We start from the raw sequence: 13,408 nt of genomic DNA, 5'->3' as shown, positions 1-13,408 counted from the left end.
GTTTGAGAATTAGATTTTTCTGTCACGCTGTTATCGCAAGATCATTAATAACATTTTCTTCATTTTTAGCGATGGGTTCTCTAAACAAGCTCTGATTTCGCAAAATAAAAGTTTAATGATCCTATCATTACAAAAAATATATGGTTCCTCTCATTATATCATTTTTCAATTTACCCATAATTGCTGCCCACAATATTACATATTTATGCTTTCACTACTACTACTAGCCTACTGTATACATATGAATGGTCCTGAACTGAAAGGCTGAAATCAGGAGAGCAAATGAGCAAGACACTTTAGATTTCATCACAATTGTCCCATCCAATGATCTCTACAAAATGCGATGAATTTTCACGTTATGCACAGAAGTGTGCACCTCGTTTAAAATTTTTAAATGTTAATTAATTCTGTTATCACAACAAGCTTCGCTACCATAATATAAACATATAATTAACTTGTGCTCTTGAAAGAATTACATCTCGCTGAAGTAAATGCTTTGGGCCAATCTTCTTTTTTCTTTTTATTAAGGCGGGAGTACTTTTATTTTGGAAGAGCAGTCCCAGTCACCTGTGACCCGGATATAAAAGAAAATCCCACCTCATGAATCTTTGCAACCAACCACTGATAGGAATTACGTCTCTTCACCAATCAGGGGCTGGTAAATATTTCCGTGAGGCCTTGTAGTCGACGCAGCGCTGTTGTGAGTCGAGTTAGCAACGTTCATTCTCAGCCATCTACCATAATGCCGTATGCTAACCAGCCGACGGTGAAAATCACAGAACTGACAGACGAAAATGTCAAGTTCGTTATTGAAAATACAGACTTGGCGTAAGTATTCTTTTCTTACTCTTACTATTGAAAATGTGTGTGTGTTTTGTGCGTGGTCGAGAGCAGCCATTATATTATGATTTAGCAATTGCATGACAGAAAGATTGAACGATAGCTCTGTTGGCTGAAGCCCAATAGTTTTTAAAATAATGTACTAATTTTCCACAATAAATTGGTTTTAATTTTGTATTTAGTTTTATAAACATAAATCAAGCTTTTATTTTGGGAGCTCCGGTGACCGGTAGTGTGAATTTCCATATTCGCTAATTATTTTGTTTCAGTTTCAAAATTTAGGTTTAACATTTAATATTAAGATTTAAGTATTTAATATATAGTTTTAGTCAACTTTTCTGCAAAGACAAGCCATTATTCTACTGCCTTCCTGACTGCAATCATTGTTCTTTAGCAAATCTTGAACCTCCTTTTAAGTGGGGAACTTATTTACAAAGTCTGTGTCACTTATTGCCACATTCGGCCCAGGCTGGGGATATCGCATTGGACGAAGTACTTGTTATGAGACCTGGGTGTTCACAATATGTTCACATATTCATTTTTGTGTCAACTTGGTAGTCAGAAATGTGACATTATCAATAGGTGGCTACAGCCTCTAAAAGGACAGGAAAAACTGCCATTAAAATTGTTGCAAAGCTTTTTTGTAACAGAAATATAAAAAAGACATAGTACAAGAATCTGCTGTAACGACTCTATTAACTCAGGGAATAACTACAATTGGATTAGCTGTCGTCTTATACTCTTGATTTTATGCTTTTGGTTAACACACACATTAGTGAGATCATACTCCTAACACACCATACAGTGTGTGTTGAATATAACTTGTTTGTGGGCTGTAATGTGGGCTGTAGGACTATGACTAAGTGAGAGTCTTTACAAACTTTTTCTCTTCTTTTAGGGTTGCAAATTCCATCCGCCGTGTTTTTATGTCAGAAGTTCCCACTATAGGTAAAGTAAATTACTGTCTAACACAATTTTATCTGACCAACAATTGAATCAAAAGCAACTGGACTTAGCACTTCGGTTTGTCAAAGACGTTCCACCTCTTATCCAAGGGCCTTGATCAGTTTGTAATGGAAGTCATCACTAGTCTGACAAAATAGTGTAGTTGGACCCAGGTTTTTTACCTCTGTGGGAGTGTTCACAAAGCACCTTGTGACAAAAGCCCTTTTAGTGGATAAGAGGCAAAACGTCTTTGACAAACCAAAGTCCTAAGTCCCGTTGCTTTGGATTCAATTTTTGCCAGGTCAATGACTGTGACCTGGATAAAGGAGACGCCTAACACAATTTTATTTTCATACAATGGGTTTGAATCAAAGAGTCACAGATTTAGAAAATATTATTCATATTTTGAGCATTGGAATGTTGATATTCTTTATAATTTTGTAAAACTGCCATAAATAAAAAGTAACACACCCACCAGGGCCTTTGCCTACATCCATTTCCATTTGATGGAGCAAGGACTTAAAGCTTCAGCATGTATTATTGAACAAAGCTTTCACCTGTTTAATGTTTTTTGTTTGTTTGTTTTTTTCACATGGACATTTGAGTTTTAGAAGAAAAATTCCAGGTATTGCTAACACTTACACTGTGTTCCAAATTATTATGCAAATGAAATTTTTCTCTCTTTCTCTCTTTCTTCTTTTCCTAAATAGTCTATGCAAGTGAGCCAGTATAATTTTCAGCTTGAATTTCTTTGCAGGATGTCAGGATAGTCTAGAGCTGCTGTTTTGATGTGAACTGCTTCCCACCCTCATAGATCTTTAGTTTGAGGATGCTCCAAAGGTTCTCAGTAGGGTTGAGGTCAGGGGAAGATTTGGGCCACACCATGAGTTTCTCTCTTTTTATCCCCATAGCAGCCAATCATGTAGACATATTCGTTGCAGCACGAAATGGTACATTGTCATGCATGAAAATTAGCCTTGTTGGGACATCGAGGCCATCCACCAACAATCCACAACTCCATCCCGGGTTGCACGGCACTCATCAGTAAACAGGACTGTTTTAAAATTAGTCTTAATGTATTTCTGGGCAAACTGCAACCATTTCTGCTTGTGAGCACTCGTAAGGGGTGGCCAAATAGCAGGTTTACACGTAACTGCAAGCTTCTGGAGGATCCTTTTATTTTTTTTTATTATTATTATTATTTTCTTTTTTTTCCTTTTTTTTTGTGAAATAATTATTTTTTTATTTTTTTATTTTTCTCAATACCTTGTCCAAGGTATTGCATGATTTAACACTTTTTTGCAGTAGAGAGATCCTGTGGCCTGCTAAATAAGCTGGAATGTCCTTAAGTAGTTTTCCTTTAATTGGGCTTACCTGAGACTTACTTCATTCATCCACAGAACCCTGAGACACAAGACCATCCATGAGTTTAATTGAAAAATCAAAAATTAAATGTTAATGACACACAAATCCAATTTGCATGATAATTTGGAACGTGGTGGACTGTTCTATTCTAATAGTGCATAACTGTGATGAGCTCACATTCATAAGCAAAGATTGTTTCACCTCTGCTATGATAAAAGAAAGTGTGCCATGAAAGTATCTAGTCCTGAATTTTTAAATTTTTTTTTTTAGAAATATAACTGAGTGGGATTCAACTATCATAAATTTTGCTATTAATTGTTTATTTACTTAGCTTTTCCGATTACAACACATCTAAAAAGTTTCTCTGTTAGTCCAACAAAATGTGAACTATTCACCTCCATGAATCAAGAAAATTTAATCATAGAATAAATTAATAAACAAAAATAAGTAAAGTTGAAGAGATCTGTGTAAGTTTATCAAAATTGTGAAAATACTGGAAATGTAATCTGCGTAAAACTTTCTTCCATCAATATAAAAAGAAAATAATACAAGTTGCATTATTTTATTTATGTCATTTACAGCTATTGATTGGATTCAGATTGATGCCAATTCATCTGTACTACATGATGAATTTATTGCGCACCGAGTTGGTATGTATGACAGTATTTGTGATGTGCTTTGGTGATAGTGACTTGATTTAGAGCTAAAAAGAAAAAAGAGGAGGCGAGATATCATGTAAAGTTAAGTATTATGTGTTTCCTTTTGTGGTCAGGTCTCATACCTCTCACAAGTGATGACATTGTCGACAAAATGCAATATTCTCGTGTGAGTATACAGGTATTCACCTTTTATGAGACTGAATAGTAAGCCTTCAATACAGCACCATTCATAATTGACCACTGATGGTATTGAAACACAACTGAGACTCTAAATCCAAGATTAAAGCTGTGGATGAGATCTGCACAATGTGCCAGGAGGATTTTGATTCATTCTACTTGACCTATTGCTTCATCTTGAATAATTTTCACTATTATTTTTAAGCCATTCTAGCAGCAGTAGTAGTAAGTTTACTCTATTTAGGGTCATATTCCTGCTGCATCCCCCAAACTCAACTAAGCCATATTAAATTACACCCATGGTAAACAGGTTGATTGTTTAAGAACAGCAAATCCCATCCTAAACACATATTCAGTACTTGGCAGCACGAGTGGTTGAGTGGTTAGCGTTTGAGCCATGTGATCACAGCATCCAGGGTTCCAAGCTGGCCAGGACTGATGCTGTAGGTTTCAGGCCTATTCCCCTGTCCCTGTCTCCTGTAGGCCTCTCAGCCAACTACTGTATGAAATAAAGCATAAAAAGGCCAAAAACTAATCCTTAAAAAAATTATAATACTATAGCAATAATCCACTACAATGGAGTGTTGTAACAGGATGTTTCTAAAGTTTTCTCTTGGTTGGAATTGTATTAACTGAAGATTACATATCATTTACCCCTGTATCTACTCGTCCTGCAGGACTGTACTTGTGATGATTTTTGTCCAGAGTGTTCTGTTGAGTTGACCCTGGACGTTCGATGTACTGAAGATCAGACACGTCATGTCACCTCACGTGACCTTTTATCCAACAACCCCAGAGTCATCCCAGTGAGTTGTGTGTCTATTTTTTGAAGTCATAATGTGGGCGCACAAAGAAAAGCTGAGTGTTTTAATGCGGCTTTCCAGGTAACTTCCAGGAGTCGAGACAATGATCCAAATGACTATGTTGAACAAGATGGTAAGTTTAGATCAGAACATCAGCTCTTTTGTTTCAGCACATTGTTGGCTCTGTCATTAAATCCTACATTTTCAAGATTTCCATTTTCTTTTCTGTCTGATTTCTCCTTTGTCATTTACTGAAACAACAGACATTTTGCTGGTGAAGCTTCGTAAAGGTCAGGAATTACGGCTCAGGGCATATGCCAAGAAAGGCTTTGGTAAAGAGCATGCCAAGTGGAACCCAACAGCGGGCGTGTCCTTTGAATATGACCCAGACAATGCACTGAGGCACACAGTCTACCCACGACCCGAGGAGTGGTGCGTTTTGTATTGGGTTATTGGGTTATCACCATCAGGATTAAATGTGTGAATGATAAAAACAAATAATGCTTCTCTACAGAAAACAAATTGTATGTACACCCTGACTAAATTGACTTCACTCTGATTTCAAGGCCAAAGAGTGAATACTCAGAGATTGAGGAGGATGAGGTTCAGGCTCCTTATGACCCCAATGGAAAACCAGAAAGGTAAGGAATTTGTTTTCATAGGTTTGAAGCAAATGTTGTGAGCCAAAATTTTTAACAGCACAAACTGTAAATGCCTACAGCACTGCTCATCCACAGCACCTTTCACTCTTTTTAAGGTTCTTTTACAATGTGGAGTCATGTGGGTCTCTGCGACCTGAGACCATTGTTATGTCGGCATTGGCTGTCCTCAAGAAAAAGCTTAGTGACCTGCAAACTCAGCTGAGCCATGAGATCCAGAGTGACGTGCTAACTATCAACTGATGTCATCCCTTGAGTAGACTAGAACTTGGCTTCATACAGCTTTGAAATCGGAAAGCTGAATTTTAGATTATTGTTAATGTCACCGGTCATACGCACAAGCATTGTTTATGGAATTTGTCTCTTATTCCAGGAACAGTGGCAATAATAAGTTGTTCTAAGGAGGGGGAGGGAATTGCAAATTAACTTTGAAGCAGTTTGTCTCAAACTGGTGAAAATGATGCTTTGTTGCTATTTCTGTAAATCCTGCATTTTATTAAATAAACAAGTTCCTGAAAATCTTGGTGTTCACTAATGTCACATTGTGGTTATGTTAAATTTATGTACAGACTATTAACACCAGGAAGAACAGGAAAACTAGGCCTGTTAAGTTATTTCATGGTAATTCTTAAAAATAAACATGTAATAAACTAAAGATTTTTTTTATTAGTTTATTTAATTTAGTTGAGTTTTATTACTAATGAAAAATGTTATTGTCAGAATTTGATCAATTGGTGGCTAAAGAGTTCAACAACTAGCACTGGTGGATGGGGCAGGGACACCACTTCTTAATACTCATCTTGGAATGTGTCAAGTCAAGCAAGCACCCAGAGTAATATGAAATGGATGGTTGGATGGTTTAATATTCCTTGTATAAAGCGCATTCCAGGTAGTTACAGCGTCCTGAGTCTAGTTCTATCTGTCTTCCTGTTTCCTGTTGGCCTTTTGCCAATTACTGATTGAAATAAATGTAAATATAGCAAATGTCTTTAATTGACCTTTGTTTGCTTTTCAGCTGAAAAAGTCAGTGCATGCTACCATTTCTGCCTCTGACACACACTCAATATCCCTACGTATTTGTGCTGTGGTAAACACTTTGCTGTGATCATTTGTTGCATCAGCTGGGCCAGAACATCCACGTTAGTGGATTTTCTGTCAGACAGACAACATTCCACAATGTGTGGTGAGGATAGCAAAGAAAATCATTGGCCATCGTTCCCCTCCATATTGGACGTCTTTGAGGAGGAAGTACTGTAGGGCCGTTGCATTTTGATCTCACCCTGCAAATGAGCTGTTTATGTTGTTGCCTTTTAGCTGTAGATATGACCATCAAAGCTAAGACAGAATGTTCTATAGGTTGTTTTCACAAGCCATATGACAGCCAAACACCTTGATACATGCAGACCAATTTACTTTTTAAAATATTGTCATACTATTGTGTATATATATGTTTTATGCACTAGTTTAGTATTTTCATAGGTTGCACTTTTTAACTTAGTATTGTACTCTTTGTTCAGTTTTTTTCTCTCTCTCTCTTGCACTTGGGTCTTGAGAAAAATTATTTTGCTCCTCTGTGTGTATTTTATATACATATGGATGCAATAACAGTCCACTTGAACTTGAATTTGAACTTATAATAATAATTCCATCCTGGCCCCTGTCCACCATGCCTACAATGGGCATGTGAACATCAGAACTGGACCACAGAGCGATTGAAGAAGGTGGCCTGGTCTGATGAATCACGTTTTCTTTAACATCATGTGCTCTAGTGCACTCTCTTTCAAATGTGAAGATGAAGTTAATGAAGCCAATAGGAACCAATGCCTTGCAAAATCTTCAACAGTCCCTTTTAATACGTTTTGCTCCAGTGGCAGGATGGACATACATTTTCCATACCATGCTGAGTTTGCCTGCTCTTATTTCACAATTTTTTTAATAAAACACATGCAGCATGGAAGCAACTTTAAGTGTTTTTTAACTACATACATAATGTTCCCAATCCACAACGTTCCTTTTACACTTTTTAATAAATTTGGCATTATGATGGCAAATATGAAAGAGCAAACTCACAACCAGCTCTTTCTGAATCTAGAAATGTAGTCATTTTTTATCAATTCCATTCTATATATCTTATTTGTGAAGCCCTTATACAATGTAACTAGGAAGTGGTAATCCTCCTTTGTTTAGAGGAAAATGCACTTTCTCAAATTTAAATCTACGATACTTTTTTCCCCAAACCAATCCAATACCAATATATATATATATATATATATATATATATATATATATATTAAACTGACTAGAACATTAACAATGGGCTCCACCTCTGAGAGCCTCTTTTAATTTCAACAACCACTTGCTCTAACTTACTTTTTGTAAAATCATCAAAATTAGGATAAACAAATATCCATAAATACTGTTTCGTTTTTGCTGTTTTTATTTCTGAAATTTGCAATCACGGCAAGTCAGGCTAGCTAACGGTAATTGTTTGTGGTTTGTGGTCCTGACTAGGTCCCAGAGGTCTGTCAGTTTTTGTTTGTCCTCGGTCATCAGTCTGAGTAAGGTAAGATTAAATGCTGTTTTAAACTTGATTTGGCTGACTGACTTTTAAAGTGGCTTAAGAGGGGGTGTTAAGAGTTTTTACGGTGCCCAAATAATTTCAATTCCATGATTGCATTTAATTCTCATTATGTGAGTGAAAATTATAGTGACGGAGTGTAGTTATTTGGGTGTAAGTAGGCCTGCCACGTTTGGTGGGTGTAAATAATGTTATATTGATCGAATAATATAAAAGTAATCGTTAGATTAATCAAAAAATTTATCATTAGATTAATTATTTAAACAATAATTGTTAGGTGCAGTCCACAACACTCCAGTCTTTCATAATTCGCTCATCTCTATGTTTTCCCTATTTCACATTATTCTCCATGGATTTAAAAGATTCATCATATCTTTGAAGAAGCTGTATTACAGTACATGTATACTAATAATTTAATATGCAGCATAAATACTATTAGCATAAAGTTACTTGTTGGATTTGATACAAAATGGTTAAATGATATTTTATTAAACTAAAATTACGAACATATATCCAAATATTTCTTTTTTGATAACAATGCATAGAAAGACTCTGCCTGTGTCCTGCTCCACCTTAAGACGAAGGACCAGTGTAGATGTAGATAAACGTATGAAAGAAATTAGTGATGACTGCACAAAGTTTACTGACTTTGAAGACAGGAAAACAGGACCTCAGAGATGTTAGTGGACACTTTCTTGAAGGAAGTACACTTTGCACAGACAATGACACTTGTTGTGATATTGCAGCTGGAGTAGTCTTTAGTGAAGAGGAAGGTGGCATGGAAGTGGATGCAGACATTAGTGAGGATTTTGTGGTTCGTGACTGTGATGAACAGATTCAGAACATTGTGATGATGAATTCTCTGAGAGATTTTCACTCACTGACAGCATTTCCAACTGGGCCATACAGTTTGGCATTTCTTTGGTTGCTTTGACAGCACTATTGGGCATATTACGCATTTGCCATCCTGATCTTCCAAAGGATGCTAGGACCATCCTTAGGACTCAGACAAAATACTCAATTCTGGAGAGAGCTGGGGGAAAAGTACCACTATTTTGGGATTCTAGCATTGCTTAGAAATACACTATCTAAGTACATGCACACATTGGCAGACAATTTCACTTTGAAATTGCAAATAAACATAGATAGACTTCCTTTGTTCAAGAGCTCTAGGTTGCAGCTGTGGCCCATCCTTGGTCTGCTACTAAGTGTTCCCATGAAAGAACCAGTAGTGATGGGTTTGTTCTGTGGACCAAAGAAAGCCAGTTCAGCAATGGAGTTCCTCAGAGATTTTGTCACCGAGTTGGAACAGCTTGAGAAAGGTTTTGATCTAGATGGCAAGAAATTCAAGCTCAAACTGGACACAGTAATTTGTGACACACCAGCCAGAGCCTTTGTTAAAAACATAAAGAATCACAATTCTTACCATGGCTGTGACAAATGTGTGCACCCTGGAAAATACATACAACAGACGCATGACATATCCATGTACAGACTATGCTTTAAGGACAGATGAATTATTTGAAAACATGGTTGAGTGTCATCATCATGAGGGCCCACATCCATTTCATGGTAGCAGTGTTGGCATGGTTTCACAGTTCCCTTTAGATTATATGCATTTGGTTTGTTTAGGTGTTGTTAGGCGACTGCTACACATCTGGCTTAGAGAACCTCTCAACTTCCGAGTACCTGCAAACATAGTGGAAAGAATGTCTGGTAAACTCTTAGAAATGCGTTCCTATATTTCTGTGGAGTTTGCCCGCAAAGCCCAGATCGCTGAGGGAATTAGATCGTTGGAAGGCCACAGAATTAAGACAGTTTCTCCTGTACACAGGACCTGTAATGCTGGGTGCCTTTCTGGATAAATATAAATATGTACAACAACTTCATGCTACTCTTCTCTGGTCCTCGACCATCCTGTCATACACAGTTTGCTGCCACCTTGCTTAAATCTTTTGTCAGTCACTTTGGTGAAATATATGGCAGATATCAAATTGTTTATAATGTACATGGTTTGGTCGATCTAGCAGATGCAGTACAACAACATGGTTGCCTTGACTCATTTTCTGCATTTCCATATGAAAGCTACCTGCACAAGCTGAAAAGGCTAGTTAGAAAACCAGACTTTCCCCTGGCCCAAATTATCAGGCGATTGTCAGAAATGAAAATTATGGACTGTCCTTTGAATGGTACCTACCTTAAAAAGCAGCATTTTGTTGGGCCACTTGTAGGTGGAATGTCAGTGAAAGCACAGTATATAGAAATGGCCTGTGACAAGTGGACTATTAAAGTTTCAACAGGGGATAATGTTTTTGTCATTGGAAATGGCATTTGCCGCATACTTAACATTGTAGAATGCAGTGATGGAGTGTATGTAGTGTACCAAGACTTTGCAGATAAGTCTTTGTTCTTTACTTATCCATTCAACTCTGATTACCTGAACATTCATACAATTTCCCAAGCATCTGATACACTCAAGTGTGTTAAGGTTTCAGAGCTTGCTCAAAAATGTGCTGTTTTGCCTCACAGGAGAGGTTTTGTGGCCATTCCCCTATTTCATACAGTTTAGGGATGTGTCATATTTTGGTGAGACACAATGCAGGTCATTCATTTGTTCAGGTTTAGGGTAACTAGTTGTAGCTCTTGTGTTTAAAAGTAAAATGAAGTACAAACTTAAGTTTTGACTGGATGGGCGTAAATACAAAATAAGGGCCAGAGACTGACTGACTGCACCACCAGAAACGCAGTCTTTGTGAACTGGACTGGACAATTGACTGTAAGTATTTTTTAAAAATTGTGTCTAATTGTCAATGGTGACTAAAAGATACTCACTTCTTGAAACAGAAAGTTATATTTTTATGATTGATGGTGATGTTTATTTATTTCTTTCTCAATATAGGATGTTCCATTTAATAGAATTTTTATTAAACAAGAGTGTAGCAGTGGTATAGTGATGGTGTGGTCTGTTGGCCACAATACAAAGTGATGAAAGAGTGGAGCGGGCTGTCAAAAATTTGGAGGAGCAAGGACCTGAGTGGCAAATGTCTAATGTGAGAGTTATTATATTATATTCTAATAAGAAATGGCTAAATATCAACATTCGCACATATTTGATAATACATAAAATCAATTTAACTGTATTCTGTTGTATACTACTTTGTTCTTTATGTGGTCAAATTGAAATTTAAGTGATGTCTGACACATTAAATTTTTAGATCAGTATTTTGAAGCACGGCAGCTTTTAAAGAAGTCGCTTACATGCAGTACGTCGGACCTCCAATCTGAAGAGGAAGAGGGGATTAGACCAAAAAGGAAGCTAAAGCCGATGTAAGTATGACTACATTTTCCTAAACGTTCTTCTGAACTTTATGACCTTTAGTTTCACAGCAGCGTCTTTCAGTGTTATGCTATGACCAATTTAACAACAACTCAGGCAAAGCTAATTGGTAAGGCTAGCTTGAACTGGGTTTGTTTGTTTATTCAGAAAAGTATTGACACAGAGTCTAACACATTGTTGGTTGTTTTTTGATTAGACAAAATAGAATACAGAATAACACTAGAAAAACTTTCATGTCATATTAACATGGGCTTATTTATCCAACCAACTTTGTAGTCATTTCTTTGGGGACACTGACAAAGACAGTGAGGAGGAGGGGGTTCCGAAAAAGAGACCCAAGGGTCCAGCCAAAAAAACCTACAGCTCCGAGTATCCCACTGCCACCTTGCCATGTGCTACCACCTACACCCACCCCACTACCTCCTCAGATAGAAAACAGGCAACAAATAGATGAGGCAACTCCCTCTACTAGCCAGGTGTACAGACCCACTTGGCGAGGTGGAAGGTGTGGCTCAGACACATTTGCCTGCTCTGGTGAGTAATACCTAAAATGGCCATGAGATTCAACATCTCGATCATTTCACTTTTTAAGATGTTAACTGTATTACCTCTTGTCAGTAGTTCAAACTTCTTGTGCCGTAAGAGCAAACCAAAATTCCAAGGCACACCATTTAACCAGGGGACAATAAAGATGTATTGTTTTGGCCTACATAACAGTGAAATCTGTCTTAAGGAGTTGTTCTGAGCTAACTGGAATTAATTTATATATGTTAATGTTCTTTAAAAGCTGCTGAAGTCCACATAATGAGCCTGCTGGAATATGAACTGAGCTTTTTTTAGTCGTAAAAAGGGCATGAAACAGTCAACCAAGTTGTGATGGTTTACTAAATGGACATCCCCTCTGATCAAGCGTTATATAATAAACATGATAAATGTTGGCATTTAAGAGAGAAAAGAAGATCTGTTTTAGATATCAGATATAGATAGCAAGGGTGCCACCATACTGCCTGAGCCTAGCTGGTGGCTCGCTCGGCTGCGCTCATATAGTACAGTACGTATACAGTAGAAACAATATAAGATATCGCGACAGATAACGACTAAGACACTGACAGAAGGAGACATGCGGGGCACAGGTGAAAGGAAGACAAAGGGGAGACCACTATTGTATTATAGATGTAAAAATAAATTTACATTATTTTTACAAGCTACGAACAAACAGCCCGCTTTCATTCACTGCTGCTGCGCCGGCTTGTTGTTGTCAATCCTCTTTGCTCTTACCCACAAAGCACCAACTTCAAAATTTTGGTATTGTGCCACTGCTTAGTTCTCAAGCTTAGTTCTCAACCCACATAAAAAATTTGACTTATTAAAGGCTCATAAGGCGTTTCAAGTTCATCTTCCCCATTTTTTACACAAGTGTGCGTTTAAGCAGCCCAGAAGGAACGTATTATATGACGTAGGGCGGCGCACTAGACACATAGCTTGGCAGAAATGACAAAAATAAATTTGGCATATCTTTGGTTTAAAAAAAAATTTTAATCAAATTTTTTGACAGGCTGGTTCTTCTAATATATACAATCATCATCAGTGCCAAAATGAGCATTTTTCATGTCTGCTTGAAAGCCTGTAGAATTTTGGTTTCAGATCTAGTATTTCTCAATATGCGATTGTAATCTGTGTGTTTGTCTGTATTTCTGTATTTAGATTTCCTCACTGGGATGTATTGGGGGCCATGATATTAAGTGTGTTACATGGAACATCCTGGCCCGCATATTCCCTGATGATGTGGGGCACAAGATTAATTGGAAGGGCATCAACAGAAAAAAATCCTTCAGCCAGATGGCGACCAAGACTTTGCTTCTGCGTAAGTAATTGTGATAATGGTCTTAGACAGTGACATAACTGTTATAATAGATTACATGAGAAATGACTAATGCTAATTAATTTGATTGAGGGCACTGGGGAGGTGGTCAATGCTTGGGGCATCAAAAAACATTGCAGGGTCTTAAAAAAAACAGCAACTAATTAACTGCAATGTGCACATG

The 13,408-nt window shown here is 37.3% G+C and overlaps 1 protein-coding gene and 1 long non-coding RNA gene across 2 annotated transcripts; both read left to right on the top strand.

The window, feature by feature from the left end:
• The first annotated feature begins 696 nt into the window (after window positions 1-696).
• On the top strand, window positions 697-6,352 carry polr2c (RNA polymerase II subunit C). The gene is made up of 9 exons (XM_029522890.1): window positions 697-828; window positions 1,739-1,788; window positions 3,732-3,800; window positions 3,923-3,975; window positions 4,664-4,792; window positions 4,871-4,922; window positions 5,053-5,221; window positions 5,356-5,430; window positions 5,547-6,352. The coding sequence occupies exons 1-9, from the start codon at window positions 743-745 to the stop codon at window positions 5,689-5,691; spliced, it is 828 nt and encodes a 275-aa protein (XP_029378750.1). The 5' UTR covers window positions 697-742; the 3' UTR covers window positions 5,692-6,352.
• Window positions 6,353-11,277: 4,925 nt separating this feature from the next.
• On the top strand, window positions 11,278-13,151 carry LOC115057021 (uncharacterized). Its single transcript, XR_003841852.1, has 3 exons — window positions 11,278-11,353; window positions 11,640-11,897; window positions 13,068-13,151. It is a non-coding gene; the product is annotated as an uncharacterized LOC115057021 (long non-coding RNA).
• Window positions 13,152-13,408: the final 257 nt, after the last annotated feature.

The sequence above is a fragment of the Echeneis naucrates genome, chromosome 16, assembly GCF_900963305.1.
Source record: "Echeneis naucrates chromosome 16, fEcheNa1.1, whole genome shotgun sequence".
In the NCBI taxonomy this organism is placed as follows: domain Eukaryota; kingdom Metazoa; phylum Chordata; class Actinopteri; order Carangiformes; family Echeneidae; genus Echeneis; species Echeneis naucrates.
The sequence above is the reverse complement of the archived record's forward strand: the minus strand, read 5'-3'. Positions and strand labels throughout refer to the sequence as shown.

Excerpts from the sequence above, each read along its gene's own strand:
- polr2c (XM_029522890.1), top strand. The coding sequence starts at position 743 with ATGCCGTATGCTAACCAGCCGACGGTGAAAATCACAGAACTGACAGAC. Across the intron at positions 829-1,738 it reads ATTGAAAATACAGACTTGGC|GGTTGCAAATTCCATCCGCC; the intron begins GTAAGTATTCTT and ends CTCTTCTTTTAG. Across the intron at positions 5,431-5,546 it reads CCCAATGGAAAACCAGAAAG|GTTCTTTTACAATGTGGAGT; the intron begins GTAAGGAATTTG and ends ACTCTTTTTAAG.